This window comes from Siphateles boraxobius, unplaced genomic scaffold (assembly GCF_051911475.1).
Source record: "Siphateles boraxobius isolate OS27281-9 unplaced genomic scaffold, OSU_SipBor_1 7, whole genome shotgun sequence".
Lineage (NCBI taxonomy): Eukaryota > Metazoa > Chordata > Actinopteri > Cypriniformes > Leuciscidae > Siphateles > Siphateles boraxobius.
Genome location: NW_027509197.1, coordinates 2,589,944 through 2,617,924, shown reverse-complemented (window position 1 = coordinate 2,617,924; position 27,981 = coordinate 2,589,944). Strand labels below are relative to the sequence as shown.

At 37.1% G+C, this 27,981-nt stretch overlaps 1 protein-coding gene across 4 annotated transcripts in view; it reads right to left on the bottom strand.

Moving 5' to 3' along the window:
• Window positions 1–27,981, bottom strand: part of fmnl2a (formin-like 2a) — a 104,511-nt gene that overhangs the window by 34,004 nt on the left and 42,526 nt on the right. For all 4 annotated transcript variants that reach the window (XR_013197067.1, XM_077215246.1, XM_077215245.1 and 1 more), the window contains exons 3-6: window positions 26,353–26,433; window positions 21,014–21,090; window positions 8,978–9,061; window positions 7,261–7,416 (exon numbers count right to left, since the gene is read on the bottom strand). Coding sequence is in view for 3 of the 4 variants with exons in the window: in XM_077215246.1 (XP_077071361.1) it covers window positions 7,261–7,416; window positions 8,978–9,061; window positions 21,014–21,090; window positions 26,353–26,433 (398 nt within the window). In the remaining variant the exon portion in view is untranslated. The remainder of the gene's footprint in view (window positions 1–7,260; window positions 7,417–8,977; window positions 9,062–21,013; window positions 21,091–26,352; window positions 26,434–27,981) is intronic.

Sequence of the window (27,981 nt, the reverse complement as noted above, 5' to 3'; positions counted from 1 at the left end):
AAGAGAGTCACTGAATCCGAAATTGCATTCTGTCTGAGTAGGTACTACATTTGAATTTGAATTTACTTTAAAGGGATAGTTCACCCAAAAATGATGTTGTTCCAACCCCGTAAGACCTTTGTTCATCTTCGGAACACAAATTAAGATATTTTTGATTAAATCAGAGGGCTGGATCACTCCTCCATAGGCTTCTAAGGGATTGAAACTTGCCAGCCCCGAAAAGTTATTAAAGACATCGTTAAAATAGTCCAAGTGACTACAGTGGCCCATCCTAAATTTATCAAATGACGAGAATACTTTTTGTGCGCAAAAAATAAATAAATAACAACTTTATTTCAACTATTCATTTCCTTCTCTGTGGGCCTCGAGTCAGTTCACTAGTGTAACAGCGTAAGCTTCTGTTGTTGTACGTCACACGCATCACACACGACCAGCGTCGGCCAATAGTGAGCCTACGTGTGACGTAGCTCTACGCTATTACACTACGTTATCTGACTAGAGGCCCACAGAGAAGGAAATGAATAGTTGAAATATGTTTTTGTTTGCGCACAAAAAGTATTCTCGTCATTTGATAAATTTAAGATTGAGCCACAGTAGTCATTTGGACTATTTTAACAATGTCTTTAATAACTTTTCGGGGCTGGCAAGTTTCAATCCCTTAGAAGTCTATGGAGGAGTGATCCAGCTCTCAGATTTCATCAAAAATATCTTAATTTGTGTTCCGAAGATGAACGAAGGTCTTACGGGGTTGGAACAACATGAGGGTGAGTAAATACTGACAGAATTTTCATTTTTTGGGTGAACTAACCCTTTAAGACTTTAAAAAAAATATGTTATAGTATGAATATGGTTGGTATGAATGAAACCAGTGTTAGTTGTGTCTCAGCAGAAGTAGTAGGTCATCCGGGGACTTTTCACATACTATATTTTTTGAATAGTATGTATTCAGACATACTACTCTTTTGGTGTACCTTTTTTCATTTACTATATAGTAGGGAGGTTTTCAATTTTGGACACAGCGTGTGACTTGATAAAATAGTTTAATTGCTGCTTTTGTGCCATTTCTGCAGTACAAAAAAATGGATTTTGTATTTCACAATATTAACGTTAAGGAAAAACTTAATATCGGTAAACTAATCACTTCACAGAATATGAAGATTATAAAAAGCTTGTCCACGACAGGCCCAAACCAGTAAAGTTACCGACATCAGATCAACACACACAGAGAAATTGCGCAATTATTATCATCAAGATAATCACAGAAAAAATATTTTGTCGATATTGCACACCCATAGTCTACACTGATTCATAGGAGCACACAGCTGAGTCACTGTTGTGATGTGATCTGTCTTTCAACCTTGACGTAAGTGAGAGTGTGAATGTGGTTGCCTTTCTTCTTAGCTCTTTCATTCAGGACATCACAAGGACCTACTGTAGAAGCTCTTGCAGAGAGTATTGTAAAACGTGTGTGTGTAATGTCTTTGTCACATATCCGGATGTACGGCTGTGCTCATCTGGAACACAATATTCCTTACTCATATCTATCAGACGATTTCACAAGCACACACGCTTAAACACGTTCTTTTTAAAATTGCAAAAGTTGATGTTCCAGGCTACATGTTTTATTTATAAGAGAACAGCGCTAATGAGAGAACTGATCAGAATAATGAAACTTGAAACTTATGAAACTGAAACTTATGAAACATCCTGCTGATAACAACCGAAAATCAATTTGTGTGATCCGTCATTGGTCAGTTTGTAAAAACAAAATGAAGATTCTATATGCGCGCCCCACTGCATGAGTCCTGGAACAGATCCTGTCCCTGTACAATCTCACAACGCAAACGTCCTAAGCATGTTAATTGTTATTTAACGTCCTAAGCACGTAATGTCCCTGCTTATTAAAAGTGTGAGCAAGTTACATACAGGACTATGGCAAATGCCAAAGTGTTCATTCTGAAATCTGAATACAGATTTATGTTCTTTAGGTATGCACATACAACTTAATTCATATTGTATGTTCACCTTTGTCATGTTATTACGTTATGTTTTTTTTTTTACAGTAACTTAATTTAAACAATTCGCTGCATGGCTAAATATTGCTTACTGTGAATGGACTTAAACACCATGAAATGTTATTTCCAAGATAATATGCTGTCAAGGTAATGCAAGGTATACAATTTATGCTAATAATCCCAGATATATGTTCATATTTAATATTTCCTTCTTAATTACATAGATACATTTTGTGTTAGTTACCTGTGTCTGCAGTGTGCAGTACAGTTCACATCTGCAGTAACAATTAATTCACAATTAATTTACAGACATGAAATGAATCTATTCTGAAGAAGTCATGACTTTTCACTTTACACCTACCATTGACTAAGTGTAAGGTTTCATCTCAGATGTGTGCTACGGCTAGATGGTGCAACAGGTATTAATTCTACGCAGTACTTAAAACATATTTTTATGTCCAGCCTATTCTTACAACCGTCCAGCTGGTGCAACCGGATCTTGGGGTTTAAAAGCAGAACCTGATGCTTATATAAAATGTGAAGCTTTGTTTGAGCCTTTTAATAATTAATCTGAACAATTTTTTTTGAGCTTTTTAACCCCTAAATGTGTTATTTGGCAATTAATATTCAGCATATTCGTATTTAACTGTACTTGAATCTATCAAATAAGAATCTATAGAGCTGTTTTATAGTTGAAATTGAAGTTGTAATTATTCAGTAGTTACATAACATCACTGTTCCTGGCAAAGTACTTGAAAAACTGGATATAAATTTACAAAGACAAGGTTAGTGAGTTTTTTTGTTTGTTTTTACAGTCGTCACATGCTGTGTAATGAGTAATCTTGAGGCTATACTTTCCAAACAGTGTGTATTTAATGCAGATCCAGGTACAGTATCTTTCCACAAAGACTTCCAATGGAAGTGAATCACAACAAATGAGTTTCCCTTTATTATAAATTGAGGGATGAGACTCATATCTTTCAGTTGATTTCACAATCACACACGCTTGAACACGTTTTGTAGTGAAGTTGCAAAAGTCGATGCTCCAAGCTACTTGTTTTACACTTAGAACAGTGCTTCTTTTAAGGGACTGACTATTAAAGGACTTAATTAAGGATTTACTGAATATTTTTGTTCAGTTATATTGTGTCTCATATCTTGACATTAAGATTTACATAATATATATATCACTGCAGAGCTACATAAAAAAATGCATCTGAAATAATAAACTAAGTGCAATGTAGTGTTGTCAAAAAATAGATTTTTCGATACATATCTATACAAATATCTGAAATGCTTCCAGTACTCATTTTCCATAAAATAGATAGCGAGTGACACACAAACCCACCTCTCCACACTCACTCGTTTCATTGCCTCTGGATGAATATTGTTGGTGTTTCAGGGCTTGAATTTTGGCGTGGAATTGTGCGTATTGAGCATAATTTCACTAATTTCTGCAGATTTTGTGCTCACACCCAAAGTGTGGGACATCTCAGTACTAAATTGAGTTCTTTTTCTTATTGCTTATTGTGCTGCAACAGTCAAATACACACAACATAATGCTGATCTTGGTGAGTATTCACGTAAACAGTCAGTTATGTTTTAAGTGAACGTAAACAGTTGAGAAAGAAAACACATGTGTAACAGTATAATGGATCCATGCGTCAGGTCTTAAAGTGACAGCAGCCTAATATACCTGCTCCCAAATTATGAGATAATATTAAAAATATGGGTAACACTTTACAATAAGGTTTAATTTGTTAACATTAGTTAATACATAAACTAACACTGAGCAATACATTTTTTACAGAATTTATTAATCTTTGTTCATGTTAGTTAATAAAAATACAGTTGTTCATTGTTTGTCAATGTTAGTTCACAGTGCATTAACTAATGTTAACAAATAACATTGTTTTTCCCCATGGTATCGATGTCAAATTTGTGGCCAGTGAAAATGCAGAGTGGCTAGTAACTTTGGAAAACCACTAGCCACAGTGGCTGGTGAGCAAAAAAGTTAATGTCAAGCCCTGATTATAACTATTGGAAATATAATCTACAATACGTTAAGTGGATATACAGTTACATGGTGTTCTTTATGCTATAAATCTTAAAAGTTATAACAACAACTAGTATTATGTATTATAGACTGTTCTTACAATCATTCATGATAGGATACAACATATCATTATTTAATTTTTTCGGCATTATGTATACATTATAATGACTTATGAATACCCTGTTTGTGGATTATAAATACAGGCTTCATAGAAGTTGTTATGCGGAACTTATATTATAAACAAATATATCATACTCAATAGTCTAGCGCAATACTATTTGTTCATGTCTACAGGATTCCATAAAAATCTAGAACTTTGAGTAAATACAGCAGACGTACCCTTGTTTCTGTGAGCACTTTGGACATTGTGGATGAGTCTTTGTTCTTCAGGAGGGCATGGGAAATTTGAGAATTATTCTTTTTACAAATTAAGCACACGATTTAACCCTACAAAATACTAGAAGCAGAAGGAAAACGTGGGAACAAAACTACTACATGTGGGCAGAAACTCAGAACTATGGAACACAAATTTACACTACTGGCTGCAGAGATAACAGTGGTTAAAAATGATTAATAAATCAATTGCAGAGCCGCATGATCTGAATAAACAGCATCAAATAACAGGTGAAATCAGAGATTATGCCTGACAGGTACACAGCTAGTTACTTAGCAACTGAACTCATTCTGCTAATCTAAGCTCCATAATACAGCACATTGAAAAACATAAAGGGGAGAGGAAAGGAGACTGTCTGAAGGACGGAAAACACGTGCCTTGTGATGCAGATGGGAACGCACAACAGGAAACTGCAGACAGAGTGACAACTGCATTAATTACACACATTCATTTCACAAAACAGTCTGTGACACAGTCCATCGTTCCAGCAAGAACACAGAATGTACATACACCTAAAGAAATTAATAGCACGTACTGTATGAACAGAACGTTTGATTCTTCATAATGGCCCGTTCACACCAAATAGATAACTGTAACAATAACTATAAATCGATAACTAAGGGCGATAATGTTCTGTTTATTATAAGCTATATACAGCTATAACGTCTGCCGCTCTTTAAAGTCTGGTGGATTCTTTTGGTGGAAACATTTGTCAACTGTGTAACATTCATGCATATTTGATATGCTTGCTAGCCTTGGTTGTTGGGAAGTAATTGGAGTTACCACAGTTATAGTTGACAAGATATCTTATGGTGTTTTGTGTAAACGAATTATAAATAAATAAAATGACCATTTTCGCACTACCGTTCTGATATTCATCGTTCATCATTTTCAGTAAAGTAAGTACATATCAACCCATCTATAACAGACAAAGCAATAACAACACAAACAGAATCTGCAGTAAAATGAAGTGAACACGAGCCATGTATTACTGACGCAATCTGACTGGATCTGTGTTAAAAAATGAAGTTCATTCACGCTTTCTTGATGTTAGGATCATAAGGAAGGCAATTCAGACAGTTTTTCCACAACATAGCATCTCAAAACCTACTGTAATCCTCAGAGACGTCTCTATCGGTTTGTTGTTGTAGTAATCCTTTGTTTGCATCTGTCTCGTATTTACTAATACATGACATGCACGAATCGGTGGACGGGGCTAAAGAGGCAATGATGTAGAATTAGGCGTTGATCTTCTTCTGCAGAGATGGTCTTTTACGGAGCCATGCACGAAAAAAAAAAGTAAATCATCTGCACGATTTACTAATTTGTTCCCTCGATTTACTATTCCGTTCCCTCAATTTGGTAAATCGTGTGGGCGATTAACTTATTTGTTCCCTCCATTTATAAATCGCGCACAATTTAGTAAATTGAGGGAACTAATTAATAAATCGTGCTCACAATTTAGCCTACAATTTTTTTCCTGCATCTAGTCTTTTGTCGCACTATGACATAATAATGTGACAAAATCCGAAATGAGTCATTTTGGCAGCTTGGTTTCAATAAAATCTGCTTTTGGGCTAATGAGGGAGTTGTGAGTTCTGAAACGTACAGGATATTTTTAGATTACAAATACCTCTTATACGTCAAAAGATCAAGGAAAATGTTATATCTCAATTCATGACCACTTTAAAACTAAAACTGAAACCATTAAAAACTTATTTTTTGCTATTTAATAATAAAAATATATATACATAGTTTTTAATGGTTTCAGCTTTAGTTTTAAAGAGGTCATGAACTGAGATATAACATATATATATATATATATATATAGTTAAAATAGGGAAGTCCACACCAACTATAATATATAGTTATATATATATATATATATATATATATATATATATATATATATAAATAAATTAAAACTTTAGTTATAGTTATCATCCTTGTGAATGGGCCTACCAAAGGCGCAACCCAAAATGTAGCATGTGTGACCTACACTACGAATAGTATTTCTAGTGTTCATAATGACATTAGAAACTGGTAATGCTGAATCCAAGCCACTGTAGTCTCAGTATTAAATGCAAGACCATTGTCAAATTCAGACAGTAAAATATAAACAAAAAAAAGTCAGGGTCAGGCTTTGCTTTGTCTTCTTCATTGTTGAAGACACAAGCATCAACATATGTTAGCAGAAACAACATATGTTAGCAGAAATATGTTAGCAGAAAAGTTGCAAGCTTTTGACATTTGACCCAGAGAAAATAAAAAACAACTGAGCAGAATTCCAGAATTAGAATCGGGAATTCTCTAGCTACTGCATAAGAGTTAGACCTTAATCCAATTCAAATGACAGGGAGCTTAGCATATTGAACCCATTCAAACAGATCTCCTCAGACTTAGTATAAATACTTTGGTCCCGTCATCAGGCTGGTAAATCACAGACAGGGAAGTTCCAGTATTAATTCTCATATGATGGTGATGTGTCAGTTATCCCATTCCTCATCAGAATAAAAATATCTAAACCAGTGCTGTGAGTCAGTGGCCAAACAGACAGACACATGTCGATTGTGTTCTACTCTTGGTTCTGTCGTGGTGCACAGTTTCCTAAGCCATTTAAAGTCTTACAGTCCTCATGACTATACAAAAGAGCCTTTCAGAAATCACATGAAGTCCGTACACACCATATCACAGTTGGACACAGCATATTAGTTTAGAAATATAAGATAATATCATGGTATGATACGTTTGCTGTACCAACAACAGATGATGTTTGTGTTGATGCATGTTCACACCTTAACGTTGAATGTCTGCTGGTTCTGGAGATGCTGTTGCCTGTGACAGCTGATGAGAGACTGTTTCCTCCATGGAGATCTTCAATCGATCGACTCCAGGGTTTAGATTTATCCACGGAGTTATCTGTGCTGTTCTCAGAACTGTCACCATCATACCTGTAAAATATAGAACAACAGATCCTCAGGATTAGAGTAAACCAAATAAAGAATATTATATAGTCACCATATCCTATTTTTATATACTCTATTTATCTGGCGGCCATGGGACTTCTGCTCATATGCGCAGTGCAAAAATGTTAATCCTATTTTATTTTTTACAATAACAAAATAAGTTTACTTAAAGGAGTAGTTCACTTTAAAATGAAAATTACCCCATGATTTACTCACCCTCAAGCCCTCCTTTAAGTAAACTTAAAAAAAAAAAGATGTTTATTTTGTTTATTTTTGTATATTTTCATATGAAAATATACGAAAATAAACAAAATAAACATTAAATTTATATAATAAAATACCTGTGAAAAATGTTAGTGAAAACACTATGTTGTGTGTATGTGCATACATTTTAACATGAAAACATTTAGAAAATCTATGTATTTGATAAAATGCTAATGAAATATAAAATAATAAAAAACATAATTTATATATATATATATATATATATATATATATATATATATATATATATATATATATTTAATTCTGATTAATTAAAATAAGGAAAATTAGATAATAAAATAATAATAAACAATTAATGGATCATGTCTACTTAATTGGCCAGTTACACTACCATTCAAAAGATTATGGTCAGTAATTAAAATTATTCATTTTATTATTATTCGAAAGAAATTAATACCATAATTTATTAAGAATGCATTCAATTGATCAAAATTATTAAATATTTTTTTACAGTGTTACAAAACAAATTTTTGTTCTTTGGAACATTCTACTCAAATAATGTATCACAAATGTATCATGGTTTCAACAAAAATATAAAGTAGCTCAACTGCTTTCAAAATTGATAATAATAGCAATTTTTGAGCAGCAAATCAGCATAGAATGATTTCTGAATGATCATGTGACACAGAAGAGTAATGATGCTGAAAATTCTGCTTTGTCATTACAGGAATATATTGCATTTAAAAATATATACAAATAGAAACATCTATTTTAAATGGTAAAAAAAAAATATCGCAATATTACTGTTTTTACTGTATTTCTTGATCATATTAATGCAGCCTTGTTGAGCAAAAGACAATTCTTTCAAAAACATAAAGAATTCTTAAACTTTTGAACGCTAGTGTTTCTAGTGTCTTGTATTGATAACAGTTTTTTTTGTTCCCCAAAACAATAAAACAAAATTTCTTATCAGGTTGTAAAAAACTATTTGTTGTAAATGGGATCTTGTGACTTGATCTGATCTTAGTGAACAGGCTGCACACACTCTCTAACACACACACACACACACACACACACACACACACACACACACACACACACACACACACACACACACACACACACACACACACACACACACACACACACACACACATACACACGCACACACACACACACACACACACACACACACACACACACACACACACACACACACACACACAGCAGTAAGGCATCCAGTCAGACACAACAGCGGACTGAGTGAAAGGAGCCATTGTGCTCATTGTGTTCATGTTCGGTACAATCACGGGTGACTTACGTGACAGCATACTGTGCAAACGAAAGATACTCCACCAACACATCCAAACCCTTATTCTCCTCATTCAGAAACTCCCGCACCCACCTAAACAGAGAGTGAGAGAGAGAAAGAGAGAGAGATCATTATCAAAAATACTGTTATAGTACTATAATAATGTGACGATATCTTTGATTTCCAAAAGTTGGGACAGTTACTTTTTATAATATTATATTACTGTTCTTCATCATACAGTATTATTATATCACTAATCATAATTAAACTTGACAACCCAAGAGACTCTTTAGAGCAGTGTTCCGGTATTCAAAAACAGCTTTTACATACAGAGACAAACGTCATGAAATATGTATCATGGAGCATTCAGTAGCTTAAAAAAAACTCAGTTCAGAGATTGAAAGCAAATGTTTCATGTAGCTGGATTTCTCGCTCAGAGCAACAGCAATGAGAGATACTTCAAAAGGCATTGCAGAGACATCCCAGAATACCGCACACATACACATCGACCAAAAGGATCCCAGAAATGATCAAAAGCTGGTTTTCACCTCTCTTTTTTGGCAGCAAAAAGTAGGCCAGAACCTGAAAACCTTTCAGTTGTGATAATAGAATTGAAAAAGTACTTGTCTCTATTTCTTTTCATTTTCTAATGAGCAAGTTGGACCCATACCGTAAGAGTTAATTTAGTTATCTGAAAGTTAAAGGAGCAGTAGGAGGGAACTATGGAATTTGAAACTAGCTCACATGATCATATTGTTAAAGTGCCCCTATTGTGCTTTTTTTAGATATTACCTTTCATGTAGTGTGTTATAAAGCTGTTTGTGAATGTAAAAGGTCTGCAAAGTTTCAAAGATCAAAGTCCACAATAAATGGAGTTATTGTTAATCGGTTGTTTTTTTCCCAAAATAAAGAACAAAATCTGAACTGCCTGAAACGAGTCGTCACTCGTCAGTAATTCCAGTCTTGGAACAAATATGTAACAAATTTCCATAATTTCAGCCTATTGTCACGTTTCTATGTGTTTAAGTTCCGTTTTGTGATCTGGTTTCCCCCTGTCTTTGTGATTTTGGTTTAGTCCTGTTATTAGTTCAGTTTTGTGATCTTGTTCACCCCTGTCTTTGTGTTTTTGGTTTAGTCCTGTTAGTCTTTCCCGGTCTGTTTAATTAGTAATTCCCTTCACCTGTGTTCTGTTAATTATCCTATTAGTCCCTGTTCATTTAAGCCCTGTGTTTTCCATCAGTGTTTGTTGATCGTCGTCTATGCATGGTTGTGTGATCTAAGTTCCTGGAGTTTTCATTTGTTTCGGTCAAGTTTAGTTTGTTATTAAAGCAACTATACTGCAGTGTCCGTGTCCTCGTCTTCGTTATCCTGCAACAACTCTGACACCTATCTTCCAGATACCCAGTCTTCATTGGCTGCCCAACATATAAAGTCGACATGTTGAGAAGATGCGTTTCCCTTTTAAAGGGAACTCGAGCTGTGTCGAGATGCCATGGGAACGCCTCTGCGTGATTTCGTCATGAAGCACTTATGAAATCAGTCCAATGGCGTGACGGAACGTCATGTGATGTCATCGAACAGGAAACTATGAAGTATACGTGGAACAAACAGTCACTAGGTTCTGTGTCTTCAGCAAGCGTTCTGTGAGTCTCTGTCTATTAGGGGTTGCACGACTACTGATTTTTACTAGTTGATTTCTTATCAAAACAATACTTGAGTTACTCGACTAATCGTGGTTCATGCTTCTGTAAATAAAAAGACATGAAATAGTTCTTATCAATAAACGTTTATTAATTCATAGCCTAATGCAACCATTACATAAGTAAACTCTCAAAACATTATAATTATGACATTACATATTTAAATTTCCATGTAACAGAGTAAAGCCAAATAAATAGCCGTTCATGCCTTTCATTTCAGACGCAATGTCCGCATTCAGAGCCCGTTCACATATTGCGTTTTGTGCGCGTGCAAATTCGTTATTTCAAATGTAGGTGTGGTGCAAGCGCGCTCATAATGGAGCGACACGTCTCATTTTTCCAGGCGCACCTATGCTGCGGCAAAATGAAAACAGGCTCGTTCGAACGATCCAGAGGTAAGAGATGCAATGATGAAGTGAGATATAGGTGCAGAGATAACTGAATGGCAGAGTTTCAGAAGAGGAGTAGGAGCAGGGTCAAGACCACAAGATGAAGGGTTGGAATTCAAAATTAACTCAGAGACAGAAGATGGAGTAGTCAGAGAAAATAAAGTCAGGGACTGAACAGATAGATTCTGCAAATAGCTAATATTCGTAGCATCATTAGAAAAGCACTGGAGGACGGCATCTGTCTTTTCTAGCAAGTGATTCAGGAATGAACAGCAAAGTTCATCTGAAGCAAGAGCAACTTGAGATGGAGGTTTGGTAAGTTTATTTATTATGTTAAATAATGCTTTTAGCCTGTTGCTTGATTTGATAATTGTGGCAGATACAAAACTAGAACGAGCCGTTTTGTAATTTTTGATATGTTCAATAAAAAACTGTTTTCCTGTAGAGATGCTCAAGGTCTACCTGTGGCCTTTAGGATACGAAGCTCAGAAGTGTACCAAGGAGAAGAATGGGCGGAAGGGACGCTTCTGGTCTTACAAGGAGCATGTTTTAAGATTTCAGAAATGATGGAGTGATAGTTAGATAATATCAGGGAGGGAGAAGAGATAACAAAGACATCGGAGAGATTAGAAGAAGCTATAGAGGTACAAAATGATGCAGTATCAACAGCTTGAGCTTTAGATTGCGGTAGGATATAACAGTTGTTCAACATTTCTTACGCATAGGCAAGATTAAGCTAAAATCAAGAAGTTTATGATCAGAGATACTGGTGTCAGAAGAAGAGATGGACGAGATATTAGCCCTCGATGTACAGATCAAATCAAGGGTATGACCATGCGTATGAGTAGGAAAATGAACATGCTGAGTCAGATTTAAACATTCAGAAATATAAAGTAGCTGATTAGTGTAGGAGCAAACAGCATCAACATGAATATTAAAGTCATCGAGCAGTAGAATGGGCAATGACAATGAGCAGGCAAGGCTCAAAAGTTCGCTGAGTTATAGACAACAACAATAACAGTGGTTATGCAAAGAGCTCTTTCAATTGTACAGTTAATAACAACTTGATAATGAAAGTTCAAAACTGAAAGTTGCTGTTTAAATACTTTCCTGCTCATTTAGGAACTCCCATGTGTCAAATTCCAGGTGTCATTCACTGATTCAAAAAAGTGCACATACTGTAGTAAAAGGTATGTCATTGCAGAAGCATGAAATATTGTAGGCAATAGTGATAGTGTCACCAGATGAAGAGGATGAGGATAAAGGAGAGTTCAAAAAAAGTTTCAATGAACAAAAAGGTATTTTAATGAAAACAAACTCAGCTAATCCATGAAGATGAAGGCAACGTAACCGCATGTGTAACACACGCACACACACACACAGAAAACAACAACAACCGACAAACAAAGAGTAAAGGTGAGGAACTTAAATACACAATGATAATGAGGAGATGACGAACAGGTGTGATGATCTGATGGGTGTCCATGACAATTGATAAGTGGTGGGAAAACTCAAACAAAGGAACACATGTGACTGATGAAAACAAAACTGATAGCCCTGTGTCTCAATGTGTTGAAAAAAGTATGCCAGAAGTCCACGGATGTTCTACTATTTCCGGTGGATTTTCGAAGTGTGCATCCGTGCACACTATAACGCTAATATTGCCCACAACCAATTGTGCTTTAGAGGAGGGACTACAAACATGAGTAAAAAGAGTTAAAAAACTACAAAATATGGCGCATATCCGCGACCGACGCGGATATGCGCGACCTCGCAACCGAGACGTTTAGATAAAGGTTTGAGTGACTAATCAAAGTTTAACCTGATAAAAAAAATATATATTTAATGTTATGTGTTATATTTCATCTGCAATAACAAGGTGGACTTTTATAAAGATCCTAACCCTAACCCATTAACTTTTAAATGCATCATTATGCATTAATATGAGGAGAATTCTCTGCATGAAAGACCCACGACTGCAGATCAACGTGCCAATGTATTTCTCTTCGATACTGAAATTAAATGAAATAAAATGTGAAGGATTTTATATTTGACAAGACAATTGACAGGCCAGTTTACTGTGACAGGATGCGACAGAGAGCAACCGTTAAAGACGCAATTGTATGATGTGATAGTATGTCCCAAAGCTTGTCTACTCATCTGCAACACACTCAAAAGTATGTACTTTTTCTTCACAAAAAGAGTACATACTTTCGGGGCTTAGTATAAGTAGGCGGATTGAGAAGCAACATGAGAGTCCATAAAAGTGAAACTAAAGATGAATGAGTCCAGATAACTGTGACAGAAAGCATGCACTTTCAACAATTGTTGAAAGAATTAATTTAACCAATGTCAAGGACCAAGTGCCACTAAAGAGAACACTAATCACCACAATGGTGACTATAAACAGACTTCAAGCACTTTTGTACATGTACCATAAAAGAAATTAAGCCAAACTGGTTTGTAATAAGTGTACATGGCAATGCTCTTTGTGGAGTTGTTTAAGCATCCTCTGGTGAGATATTATTGATTTTATCTGAGGCTGTGTGGCTGTGAGTCATTGTAGTTGTGTTTCTGCTTGTCTTTTATCTTTTTCAGTTCTTGTTGTTCCTCTTATCTTCAGTGATTCTGCTTGTTAACCACAGGTGTCATCAATAATGGTCAATCGTCACTTGAAATTTCACTTTATTTCACTAACTGCAACATTGCTTCAGTGTTAATTTTATTCTCTATAGATTGGGACCAGGGACCAGGGACCAGAAGCAGGGTTGAGAACTACTGCCAAACAGCATCACCATGCACCGGTTCAGAAAGACAAATGTACTGTACAAATTTTATAATGTTTACTTTGATGTGTCCAGTCTAGAATGTCTCAAATAATGATGACACATGTAAAAAAAAAAACTCCTATTGCAGATATATTTGATGGGTTTATTATAAGCAAGACATTTTCGTTCGCTCTACACAGAGTTTTAGACTACTTAGTTGCTCACTTATGACACATAGCAACACAGCTAAAAGTATTCCTAATATGTTGGACTTTTCATTGAAAGTATCCTATTTTTACCTGTTAAGACATGCCTTCACAAGAACCCATGTTTGCGATTGAGTTGGGGGAGGTGAGATGCTCAATATAGTGTTTGTAAGGTTGTTTGGAATATGCTTCCTTTTTATACTTCCGATACGTGCCATTAGTGTCGCAAAAATGACATACTTCACATTTAAGGTCTGTTCACCTATTTATTACATAATTCTGGGAAAGCTTAATTAAATGGCATGACAAGGCAAATATTGCATTCTGTTCTTTTTTTGTTAATCGAGCCGGCTGTACATTATCCCTAAAAATATCACTTTAACATAATGTACAGGAAAAACGGTGGAATCATTGTTTGTAAAATGAGGAACCGATCTGAATCTCTTGTGGTACCTTTCTGTTGTTTTGTGTTTGTTGAACCCTCTGTGAGCAGATAATACTGCCTTATCTCATCTAGATTAACTAGATCATTTATGTAATATAGTTTAGTAGCATACGGTAGCTAAATCTCTGTACAGTATGTCTATCTGCTCTGGGAGTATGTTTGTCTGGTCTGGACTGCCCTTGAAATAACGAAACCACAATAACAGTCATTTAGGGGATGACAAGGAAAGAGTGTGTGTTGTTTGCTACTGGAATATCATATCTTCCCATTTTCCTGTTGTAAAATTTTCCTGACCTCGCTGACTTCCGTCGGCCTTTCCACTTCCTGTAAATCCTAGTTCCCAGCATGCAACTGGGTGTGTGATTTTCAGCACTCACAACATCTCAGAAGCCCCCAGCATGTCTCTGCCTGCCCTTTTGTTTCTCACTGCTGCACAACTTGGGGGGAAAAAATTGAATTGCACGTTTCTAATAAAAAAATGTTAACAACGATTTAAAATGCAATTTTAAAAAAAAAATGTGTTTTGCTTTGTTTATAGGACTGCAACATTTGGTTGTCATTTATGAATATGGCAACAAAATACTTTACAACTGTAAAATTACAATACTAATATGTATTACAAAACATGTAATGTGCACCACAATATACACACTCTTTAGTCACATGTAGGGGATTGGTGTGGCATTCCCACTTAGTGTTTGGGGGGTTAGGGGGCGAGGTTAGAAATCATGTTCCTTTGGTAGAAATCACTCAAGGGGGAAAGGGTCCCCCTCGGTAAAATTTGCGTTTTAGTGTGGGGCCCTCAGGGGAGATACTTATGGGCACCTCCAATGCCTCTGGGCCCCCTGTTCACAGTCCCTTTTTATGTATTTTGAGTTTCAATTTTTTTTGTAAATGCTAATATTTACATGTAAAACTGATATTATTATACAGTAGTTGAATATAGATATTATTATACAGTATTTAGTTGAATACATCTTTGCATTTTTAACTAGATATTTTTTCACACAGCTCATTATATGGTAGAACAGGGGTGTTCAAACCTGCTCGTGGAAAGCTATCATTCTGCAGAGTTTAGATCCAACCCTGAGCAAATCTAACCTAAGCCTTTAGGATTACTAAAAAAAATTATATTGTGTCATAGATCATCTCTACACTGGTTACCTATTAAGTAACGTATCAATTACAAAGTATTCCTACTGACCTATAAAGCCCTAAATGGTTTAGCTCCTGTGTATTTAACAGACCTTCTATCGCCATACAATCCATCACGCTCTTTAAGATCACTAAATTCGAGGCTTCTGGTCATTCCTAGGATATCTAAGTCCACTAAAGGAGGGAGGGCGTTCTCGCATTTAGCTCCTTAACTCTGGAATAGCCTTTCTGATATTGTTCGAGACTCAGACTCGCTGTCCCAGTTTAAAACTAGATTAAAGACGCATCTCTTTAACCAAGCACTTAATGCTTAACTTAATGCTTAACCTTTAATACTACTGCTGAATCAGTTCGAATGCATTAACATTATGAACATCAGCTATGCTAATTATTTCCCATCTGCCGTTCTGCTGTTATCTCGGGACGCTAGTCCCGAGGTAAATAGCGTTCGTCAGCTCCAGTTTGTATCCAGCCTCTCACGGAGACTTCAGATGCCCCAACGCCTGTGAAGAGACGACTCGACGCCTGTGAAGAGACGACTCAAAGCCGGCGATATGTTATGCCATAAATTAATACATGATTAACTAACTGTATTTTTCCATGTACATTTCCGAAATGCACTTTCTGTAAAGCTGCTTTGAGACAATGTGTATTGTGAAAAGCGCTATACAAATAAATTTGAATTGAATTGAATTGAATAGATTACTGTTGTATCATAAATGATATATTAAATATATGCTAGATTAGGAATGGAGCTAAAACTCAGCAGAGAGGAGCTCAAGGGTTAGAGTTGCTCAACTCTGAGGTTGAAGATGAGACTGTTTAGCAGTGAAAAATTACAAGACATTTAGATGTCTCAATTTTAGGACACAAACAAGTAATACATGCAGCATATTTTTGCATATTACATATTTTTTGCATCAGGTAAATCATAGAAGTGTTGATGACTTTGGCTTTTTTATACTTTAATAGGGCAACATATCCTGGGAGATACAACTCATTAAATCCAAAATATATCAAATAAATCAAAAATTCTCCATATGTTATATATATAAAAAAAGACATTAAATGATTTTTTGCTGATAATTTTCCACTCTTGCTGTTTAAGGGTTAATTTTTTCAAACATTAACCATCAATCTTTTTTATTTTTTTAACAGAAAACCACAGGGAGCCCTTAAAGCTTCTCTTTTGTTGATAAGCGCTTCCCATTGCAATTTGGGGAAGATGGTTGGCCCATGCTATGGTCCCAAATGCATGTTAAAGTGACCCAAACTCAGAGCAGATGCAGAGATGGAGTTCGTGTTCAGCAGCATTTACTGTGAACCAAACTGCTCTGAGACTTTGAAAACACCGGCAGATCATCATGGGATTCCTCCAGGATAGGTTTGAGAAGCTGCCATTTTTACCCCGAATGTGCGAGGCTTCCAGTGCTAGCCACTTCCAGTTAATTTAGCTATATAGATAGTTTATGCTGCTTGATATTCCAAAATTAATATTTACCCATTTGTTTAATATATTATGGTAATCACACTGGTTTGTAGCACAAATTGTTTTGCAGCATATTTGTATCTATAGTGAATTATGAACCTATAGCTCCGTTAACCATTGCACCATGTGTGATGGCATTCTGTCTGATCAGTGCCTTACGGCCGTTTCACACCGCAAGCATCAACGGGGCGTGAGCAGCGCGTATTTTTTTCGGCGTGCATGTTAATCAATGAGTGCGTTCACACCGCGAGCAGGAGCAGCGTGTGAGCGTCAAGCAGGAGCGTCGCGTGAGCAGCAGTGAAGCGGGGGTTTCGGCTTCCAGTCTATTTTTGCTGCGCTGCTCACGCTCAAAGTGAAAGCACACTTTTGATGGACACAATTAATATGATTTCACACAAAAAGTGCCCAAAACGCATAGAATTTGCATGTCTAGTGTGTTTTAACAAGAATTGCAGTATGTCAGAAAAGGAAATGAAGACTAACATAAAGAAAATAACATTTAATAGAAAATGTACCCATCAAACTTGTTTTTTAATTATTCAGTTTGGGCTTTGAACAAACTACAAATGTGTTTATGACCACCAACTTCTAAAAACAAAATTTTCAAAAGTCCTTGTAAAGAAATGCTTGCTTATATGTAGCCTTATATGTAGCCTGGGAGCCGCTGTTGTGACGCTGTACAAACGCTTCCAGTGTGAATACTCGCGCGCGTCTGCAGCTTCAGTAACGATGTAGTTGCGCTGACGTGCTGCTCACACGCCGCTCATGCTTGCGGTGTGAAACGGCCGTTATGTCTGTCACCTGCAGACCTCAGTTGTAACGAGTGATTATTTGAGTTACTGTTGCCTTTCTATTAGCTCGAACCAGTCTGGCCATTCTCCTCTGACCTCTGGTATCAACAAGGCATTTTCTGATGCTCAGTTTAAACTTCGACTGATCTTCTTGACAATAGGTATGTTGACAAAGTGGTGCTGTGGAGACTGATTGGTGTATGACATGATGTGTATGACACCAGGTGTGTCCAATCCTGCTCCTGGAGGACCTTGTCCAGCAGAGTTCAGATCCAACCCAAATTAAGCACACACCAGCTAATCAAGGTCTCTAATAACTTTCAGGCAGGTGTGTTAAAGGATTAATTCACTTTAGAATTAAAATTTCCTGATAATTTAATCACCCAATGTCATACAAGATTTTCTTGCCTTTTTTTCTTCAGTCGAAAAGAAATTAAGTTTTTTGAGGAAAACATTCCAGGATTTTTCTCCATATAGTGGACTTCAATGGGGTCCAGCGGGTTAAAGGTACAAATTGCCATTTCAATGCGGCTTAAAGGGGCTCTTCACGATCCCAGCCGAAGAATAAGTGTCTTATCTAGTAAAATGATCTGTCATTTTCTAATAAAAAAAAATAATATATATATATATATATATATATATATATATATATACTTTTTATCGACAAATGCTGATCTTGCACTAGCACTGCGATGTGCCATGCATTACGTAATCACGTTGAAAGGTCACATGTATTCAGGTTCAAAAAGGTAGGGTAGGGTGAAAAACTCCATCTCATTTTCTCCTTCAACTTCAAAATCGCCTGACATTGTTTTTTTACCTTTTTTTTTGTAAATGGCGTTTGACTTAGTCTTTGCACATTCGCTTTGTAATCACTCGGTCGGTACATCCGCCTACATCACACGTGACCTTTCACTGTGATTATGTAATGCATGGCACATCCCAGTGCTAGTGCAAGATGAGCATTTGTGGTTAAAAAGTATATAAATGTTTACTTTTTTTAGAAAATTACAGATCGTTTTACTAGATCAGAGTATTATTTCTCGGCTGGGATCGTGTAGAGCCCTTTGAAACTGAAATTTGGACCTTCAACCCATTATACCCTGGTTGTACCCCATTGAAGTCCACTATATGGTGAAAAATCCTGGAATGTTTTCCTCAAAAAACTTAATTTCTTTTCCACTGAATAAAGAAAGACATGAGCATCTTGAAGGATGTAGGTGTGAGTAAATTATCAGGACATTTTAATTTTGAAGTGAACTAATCCTTTAAGGCAAGTTGGAGTTATACAGTGGCCAGTAAAAAGGACAGTGGCCCTACAGGACAGAGTTTGGATCATACACTGATCTGGTCTGCACAGCACTGCTTAAAGTCGAACACACCTCATGACTAAATACACTGAACAAAATTATAAACACAACACTTTTATTTTTGCCCCCATTTTTCATGAGCTGAGACTTTTTCTATGCACAAAAAAGGCCTATTTCTCTCAAATATTGTTCACCAATCGCTCTAAATCTGTGTTAATGAGAAATTCTCCTTTGCCGAGATAATTCATCCACCTCACAGGTGTGGCATATCAAGATGCTGATTAGACAGCTTGATTATTGCACAGGTGTGCCTTAGGCTGGCCACAATAAATGGACACTCTAAAATGTGCAGTTTTTTCACACAGCACAATACCACAGATGTCGCCAGTTTTGAGGGAACGTACAATTGGCATGCTGACTGCAGGAATGTCCGTCAGAGCTGTTACCTGTGAATTGAATGTTCATTTCTCTACCATAAGCCATCTCCAAAGGCGTTTCAGAGAATTTGGCAGTACATCCAACCAGCCTCAGAACCTCAGACCACGTGTAACCTTCACCAGCCCAGGACCTCCACATCCAGCATCTTCACCTCCAAGATCGTCTGAGACCAGCCACCCGGACAGCTGCTGCAACAATCGGTTTGCAAAACCAAAGAATTTCTGCACAAACTGTCAGAAACTGTCTCTGGGAAGCTCATGTGCATGCTCGTCGTCCTCATCGGGTCTCAACCTGACTGCAGTTCGTCGTCGTAACTGACTTGAGTGCATTTTATTGATGGCATTTTGAATGCACAGAGATACCGTGATGAGATCCTGAGATCCTGGCCCATTGTTGTGCCATGCATTCATCCACGACCATCACCTCATGTTGCAGCATGATGATGCACAGCCCAATGTTGCAAGGTCCTGTACACATTTCCTGGAAGCTGAAAACATCCCAGTTCTTGCATGGCCAGCATACTCACCGGACATGTCACCCATTGAGCATGTTTGGGATGCTCCGGATCGGCGTATACGACAGCGTGTTCCAGGTCCTGCATATCCAGCAACTTCGCACAGCCATTGAAGAGGAGTTGACCAACATTCCACAGGCAACAATCAATAACCTGATCAACTCTATGCGAAGGAGATGTGTTGCACTGCGTGAGGCAAATGGTGGTCACACCACATACTGACTGGTTTTTGGACAATTTTGCACAAAAAGGGGGCAAAAACAAAAGTGTTGTGTTTATAATTTTGTTCAGTGTACATTGAGTTGCTGCCTTGTGATTGGCTAATTTGATATTTATGTTAACGAGCAGTTTGACAAGTGTACTTTATAAAGTGGCTTGTGAGTGTATATAGAGAGTATTATTCAGTAAGCATTACACTAGTATTACATTCTGAACATTTTCAGAGTACTTGTAAGAATTAGTAATGAATCGGCTCGACCGATTACTTCCTTTGTACCGAGTCCAACCGGCTCAAAAGAACGATTCGTTCAAGAACCGAACATCACTAGTAAGAATAGTCCTGATCAGGTTGTGTAGAGATTCTCACAAAACCTATCGGATGGCATTCTTGCAAAACTCACTGGGCAGAAATATGACATGTCCAGTCAGGAATATTTGGCTGGTGCGTGTACTGCTTCAGACAAAAGACAATTATTTCAGCTTCAATTCATGCTACATGTGGGCTTTTGCTACAGTTTCCCTTCAGGACTCAGGAGAGTGTCTGTGTAACTCAGAACAGTGGTCACAGCTCAAGTGTGAGCAGTATTTAATGAACACACATGCACACACTGATAAACTCACCCAATGTGATTGGTTCGTAATGAGATTTCCAGCTCCCGCAGGACCTGCGTCGACTCCTGCACTCTCCTCCTGAACTTCTGCAGAAGACAGAACAAAAAAAGTCTTTATTGCAGCCTTCATATATTATGCCCACTGTGATTTCAGCAATCCCATAAGATCATTACAAATCACACTGTATGAAATGGATCTAATAAACTTGGGTACGACATGTATGTATGTCGTAGGCTACGGCACACGTTAGTTTAGAAGAATAAAACGACATCAGCATGTGCTATTGGTAAACAAATAGAGAAAGATGAATCACACTTTGGCAATTGTGGTTTTTATGTGTGCTGAAAAAAAGGAGGTGGCAAAAGAGGAGAATATGGACGTGGTCATGGCTTTGGAAAAGACGCCAAATTGGCATGCCAATTTTGCAAATGGATCTCGAGGTAATTAGATTTAGTTTTAGCACCTTGTTACGGTGATTAATACTCCATTCCATGTTGCATTTTTATTGGCTAGTCAGTAGGTGAAGGTCGTAGCTGCAAACACACTGTGAGATGATCATGCAAAATGTATGACACTTTCAGAAAAAAATCACAGGCTATTTTAGTCGCAGTGAAAATGGCCGTCTTTGAACCTCTCTCACTGTAAGACATAAGACCCCTGTTCACGAGCCATGACCACAGAAATCGCCACAATTGGTCATCTTTCATCTAAGACAGACCAAAATCGTACAATGTGTGCCGGGCATTAGCCACTTGATTCTCCTAGACAACAATGGGATTAAATAGCAAAAGAAGAAAAAGGTCGCTCAGGTCTCCTCTACACTGAATTTTTTTTAAATATTTATTGTTTAGTTGTTAAATCCCTGTGTACATGGTAGTTACTAAATTAGAGTATTGTCTTAATCGGCTTAATATCGGAATATTGTTGTCTATAAACGTACTGAATGTCTCAAACTGTGCTCAGATTTGCCAAGATGATTGGATGGTGAAAATGCGTCTCTGACATTTTTTTGGAAAGGAGAAGTTTAAAGATATAAGAGAGATTGGCGATTGGTGACAACATTTCATTTCAGAGGTGACGCAAGTTGTAAAATTTTATTTAAGATTACAAAAACAAACTTAAAACGTATTAAAAAGTGAATTTCAATTAATTAGTTTAGCTTAATGCTGAATTGTAAACAGTGCTATGCAACAAATGGGTTTGTGGTATCAAGACAAATTTTTATGTCAACGTAACAGGTCCAAGTATTGGAATATTATTTTGCTTAATCAAAACAACATGTATCTCTCCTTTGATCTGTTGCTGTCTCAATTCCTTCCTCTTTTTCACTGTCATTCCCTCTCTAACACCCTTTGATGCAATCATTTCAGTGTCTGACATCAGTGAATCGGATTGATTATTAATGCCTGGCCTGCCACTCATTATCATGGCTGCCACCTAATTAGTGTTGCAGAACTGCAGCATCAGGTTTGAGTTCAGATTTGGCAGCATATCCCGTTCAGCTGGTAAAAGCAGCGTGTCCCTCTCATTGGATGACATTTTCACATGCATTTCACCTGACACGTGATTGGGTTGGCCACAAAGCCACTGTAACCATGGCTACGGAGAACAAAAGTGGGCCCACAGTTTGGATTCAACCCTATTATGAGACTAAGTGTAGAAAACAACTAAATAAACCCATTACCTTAAACTATTTTGTGATTTACTGTGCTTTCAATCTTTTCATTTTTTATGATGTAAAGATTTGAGTTGAGTGAATCTCTGTTACATTTAACCAGTTATATTTTCTCTTTAGGACTCAATTTTATCTCAGATTTTTAAATAAGCAGATTTTAAAATAAAGAAAAAAATAAAATAAAAATAAATACAAATAAATGCTAAGTGTAGAGCTATAAAATTGATGAGTTCCTAGCACAAATAATTGATTTTGGGTGTATTTGATGAAATGATTGAGTTCATATTACTTATTTGAAGCAACGCAAGAGTAACTTGCATTGCCTCTGAAATGACATGTTGTTAGTGATATTCTCTCTCTTTTTTTAACCTGTCCTCCCCAACAAATGTCATTGAGATGCATTTTCATCATCCAATCAAATTAAAATCCAAAAAAATTGGATCTAACAAATAATTGGGAATATGTCAGATTACAGAAAATAAAACGGTTAACAAATGCCATTTCACATTGACTTTTAAAGTTTATTATAATTCACTTAAAATTTTACATTTATAAAAAGTTGTGTCAACCACCACAAACTTCACTTCAAAAATCCACTTGAAAAATAATAAAACTTGGGCACTTCTGGCTTACTATTTTGCTATAGGCCTACTATGATTTGGTACACATTAATTCTAATCTTACATAAATAATATTAAGGATGGATACTATGCAAATTGGGACAGAGAGTGACAAACAGAAAGAGACAGACACAGACACATAAAAACAACAGACATAGTGAGTATAGAGAAAAAGAGGGGAGTGTGTGCTCTGTTGTTCCCAGCGTGGGTGTGTTTGGCACATGTGGCGTGCAGTGTGTTTTCAGTGTGTGTGCAGAGCTCACGCTCCCACCTCGACTTTAAGCATTCCCAGCTGTGGCGAGAGAGAGAGCGAGAGCGAGAGAGAGAGAGAGAGAGAGAGAGAGAGAGAGAGAGAGAGAGAGAGAGAGAGAGAGAGAGAGAGAGAGAGAGAGAGGGAGGGAGGGAGGGAGGGAGGGAGGGAAAGAGAAGGGGAAAAAGAACGCAGTTCTCCAGAGAGGTCATCCTGGATTGGAATCAATGGCATAGACATTCTTCAGGACCCTCTGGAATGACCCTCTTCCTGCTGCGATCCGATTGGCTGAGAGCCGCGTGTGGAATGCACCATATGTAAAGCTCTCGGCGGACACAAAGTAACAATTGTTCAAGTCTGCAGAAAAGAGACATGGCCAGAACGTACAGCCATAACTCTCTCTGTCTCTTTGTCTTTTTCGCTTTCATTGTATTCATCATCTACCTTCACTGGGACTTTCTATTTCCCACTGTCTATTTTTCTTTATGTGTGTCTCAAGTCTTTCGTCCTCTTTCATCACATCTTTAAATGATCCCCCATCCCATTTTTTTTCTCGTTCTGTACTATCTCTGAGCTCAGGGACATGATGTCAGTTGCCGGAGTGCAACACCCATGAGGATCAGCTCAGGAACCCTTCAGAGTCCAAAACACATAAAAGACATAAACAATAATATCTGACCTTTAATATTTAATCTAGGGCTGTCCATCCGTTAACACATGCGATTATTTCAAAATCCTTAATGTGTTAAAATAATTGAAAGCAAATAAATTACTGAAGCACGTGAAATTACGTTATTAACGTTATTTACGTCACGCAGTTACATGATCATAGAAGTTGGGAGTTTATCACATTGAGCATCTATAATGGCACAAGCACCTCTGACCCTGGAAGGCGGAAATTTCTATTCTAACCTATTAACCCGATTTCGCTTCTATGTTTATCATTTAGTTATTTGGTGTCCTTTTGGAGTCTCCAAGTGTCCTTTTTTGGAAAGACACCTGAATTTACCTTGAAAAAAGCTAGCAGAAAATACAGTTTTGCATCGCATCAAAAGCGAATAGAACCGATTATTACTGACGCTTTTTAAACTGGATACAGAATACAGACGCTGTTCAGTCTCTGACATACTCCACATCCTTGAGCTACTCCTGACAAAAGGATAAATGGAAGAGTAAATAAACATTCACTTTGACAGTAGGACGCCAGCATCAGGAACAAGTTGTCGTTTCATTTTAAACAGCGTCCCGGATCGTGACAGAGAATTATGTGTGTGTTCTGAGCATTCGACTGACGACTGTTTTGTAAACGAGTGTAATGGTTAGTTCGCAAAGAAACTTTTTTTGAAAGATGAAGCAGCCAACTGATAGGATCATTGCAACCAAGCACCTAAGTTAAGAAAACACCTAAGTTACAAGAATATGGATACCCTGACTTAGAACTTAAAGTCATCATTAAATATTTCGGCTTAATTCATGAAGTGTTCCGTTTATTGTTCCCTTTATTGTTTATTGCATTGCAATAAAGTCCTTGGTAAAATTTTTCCCTTAAAAAAGAGACTAAAACAGTCATCTGCTGAACTCACACATGGTTGATTATTTGTTAGTTGATAAGGATGAAATACTGAGGTGCATTTTAGTGATCAGAATTAGGTATTATAAGCAATAATCTGTAGTGTACACTCACTTTTTCTAGTGTACTGGAAATCTGACCTCCAAGGAAATGCAGAGCAGAAGGTAATACACACAGCCGAGCAATGTACAATATACGGCTGGTCTCAGATTCTGACGGTGAGGCCACAGACCGCCCACTGTCCGTTTACTGACCACCTGATGTATAATTTATTCAACACTGGAAAGTCGAAAGTTGTGCTTAAAAAGAACCAGGTTTATATTATAAGCATTTCTGATGAAGAACTAATCACTGGATTTACCAAAATATGAGATTCAAGTTCAAATCTTTATTTGAAGTAACCATTATTTGAATAAATTAAAATGTTCTATTTGGTCTACAAATAAACCAATAAACTGTGGCTGGTCACTTTACTATACATGTTGGTGAGACAGACTTCTTGACTAAGTGGGCAGTTCTTGGCCAGAATAAACTGCAATCTTGACCAGTCTTTAAGGCGCAAGTCAGATGTGAGTCTAGGTTGTGGACTACTACATTTTACTCTAATCTTTAGATGGTCTGATGTTTAGGCGTATCCTCTTTGCTCCTTATTACTTTACTGTCAATGGGCAAAGTGGTTGACATGCAATTTGGGCCATCATGCATTTATACATCTGTCTGACATCAGAAAGTTGTAAAAGTTCAGCTCGCTTTCAATAAACAGTTGTTTTGGAGGAAGTTTTAACTTTTGAGTTTTGATTCCTCCTGATGTGACCCCTTGACACTTTCACTGCAGCAGAAATCAGCTGTAAAGCAAGGTGTAACATTTGATCCCTATCACAGTTTGCCGAAGCATGAAGTAAGTTTTACCCCAGTAAGTAGAATGCCTCCTGTTCCTCTCCATACTATTGTAGAGTAGCTATAAGGGCAGCACTGTAGCCGAGATAACTGAGTTATCAGGAGCTATTTTGTGTCTGAGGTCATCCATCCCAGCCTTAACATACACACACACACACACACACACACACACACACACACACACACACACACACACACACACACACACACACACACACACACACACACACACACACACACACACACACAAACACAAACACACACAAACACACACACACACACACACACACACACACACAGGCCAGTCCGCACTGAGGGAATAAGACCAGAACTCACCTTTCTGGTCACGGCCGGGTCAAGATAACTCTGTAGCTTGTGGATGTATGTGTGAGGAGGATTCTTCACCTGGAATCGTTCCTGGAAAAGAGAGATAAAAAGATGTGTTCATGGTTTTACTGATTTTCATGTAAAAGTGTTAGCAATTTCTATGTTAGTTGTGTGCTAGTATTGTAGTTTTTGGAGGAATATGGAGTGGGTTTATCCAATTTTTGGGACTTTTTAAGTCACAGAGTGTGAATTACTTTCAGTCTTCACATCACCGAAAAAAGCATAACAAAGTAGACTGAACAATTGTTGATAACGTTGATAATATGTTATAGGGACAGTTTTCGCAAAAATTCTGTCATCATTTAATCACCCTTGTTCAAAATCACAAGCCTTTTGTTAAGATGTTTTAATGAAGCCTGAGAGATTTCAGTCCCTCACTTGGAAGTCTTTTTCATCAAAAGTTCATAAAGACATCATAAAGGTATCCATCTGACATTAACCTACCTGCTAATTTTGCATTTACCAAACTGGCTAGTAGCTAAACAAAGTATTCAATTTGTGGGAGAGATTTTCCATTGACTATGGGTTGACATATTGTTTTTACACAAACACAAGCACACTCCTCTACATTCTCCTAAGAGAGATAAATCATCTTTCAGACTAAACTACTTTCAACTGGCCAATAGTGTGATATTAACATGTCCACATGTCTGGCCGTGTGTACATAATCTTTGTCAGATGTGTTAACCTCATTAAACATTTTTAATGAAAGTTCAAAATGTTAAAGATAGATCCAAAATTAAATAATCTGGTGCATGTTTTCTCCACAGGTCATTACAAATCTCAGATTTTAAATATCTGCAATTATGAATATGAATTTCATCAATTTGATTTCTAAGTATCTTTACAAAAGAAAGTGCTAAAGAATGGAAGTAATAACAATGTGATTATTATTAATCATGGTAACACTTCATATCAATAGTCCATTTAAGGTATTCTACTAACTGTAAGTAACTTTGCATATGCATGTAAACTACCACTCATTAGAATATAAGTAGACTGTCTGCTTAATATGCTCCCCCAACAGACTGTCACACAGTGGTTTGCAGGATAAGTAGGAACAGGATCCAAGTGCAGCAGTAAAAGGTTTATTAACAAAGATCTCGGGATAACACGGAACAGAACAACCATCGAAAGCAATGATAACAGACAACCAAACTGAACCAAACACAAGGCTTAAATACACAGGGACTAGTCAAGGAAACGAGACACAGCTGACAAGACTAACGAGTTAACTGAGGAACAGGTGACAGGAATGAATCAATGAGACACACTGGGAAGCTGGGGGTACGTTTACACGACAACGATATGCTTAAAACGGAGACGTTTTTCCTTTGAGTTATCCACGTACAGACGACACCATTATCAAAACGATTCCCATTCACGCGGATCTGCGTAAAAGACTAAAAACCCTGTATTCTGCTGCCAGACCATTAGATGACGATGAAACACTATAGACTGAACACGGAATATGCATGTGCATGATGTCATCGTTTTTACAGATTCACGTTTGTATTGTTTACAAGAAGACCGTTTTCAAAAGTTTGCATTTTCAGCCACCCAAAATGCTGTTGTCAT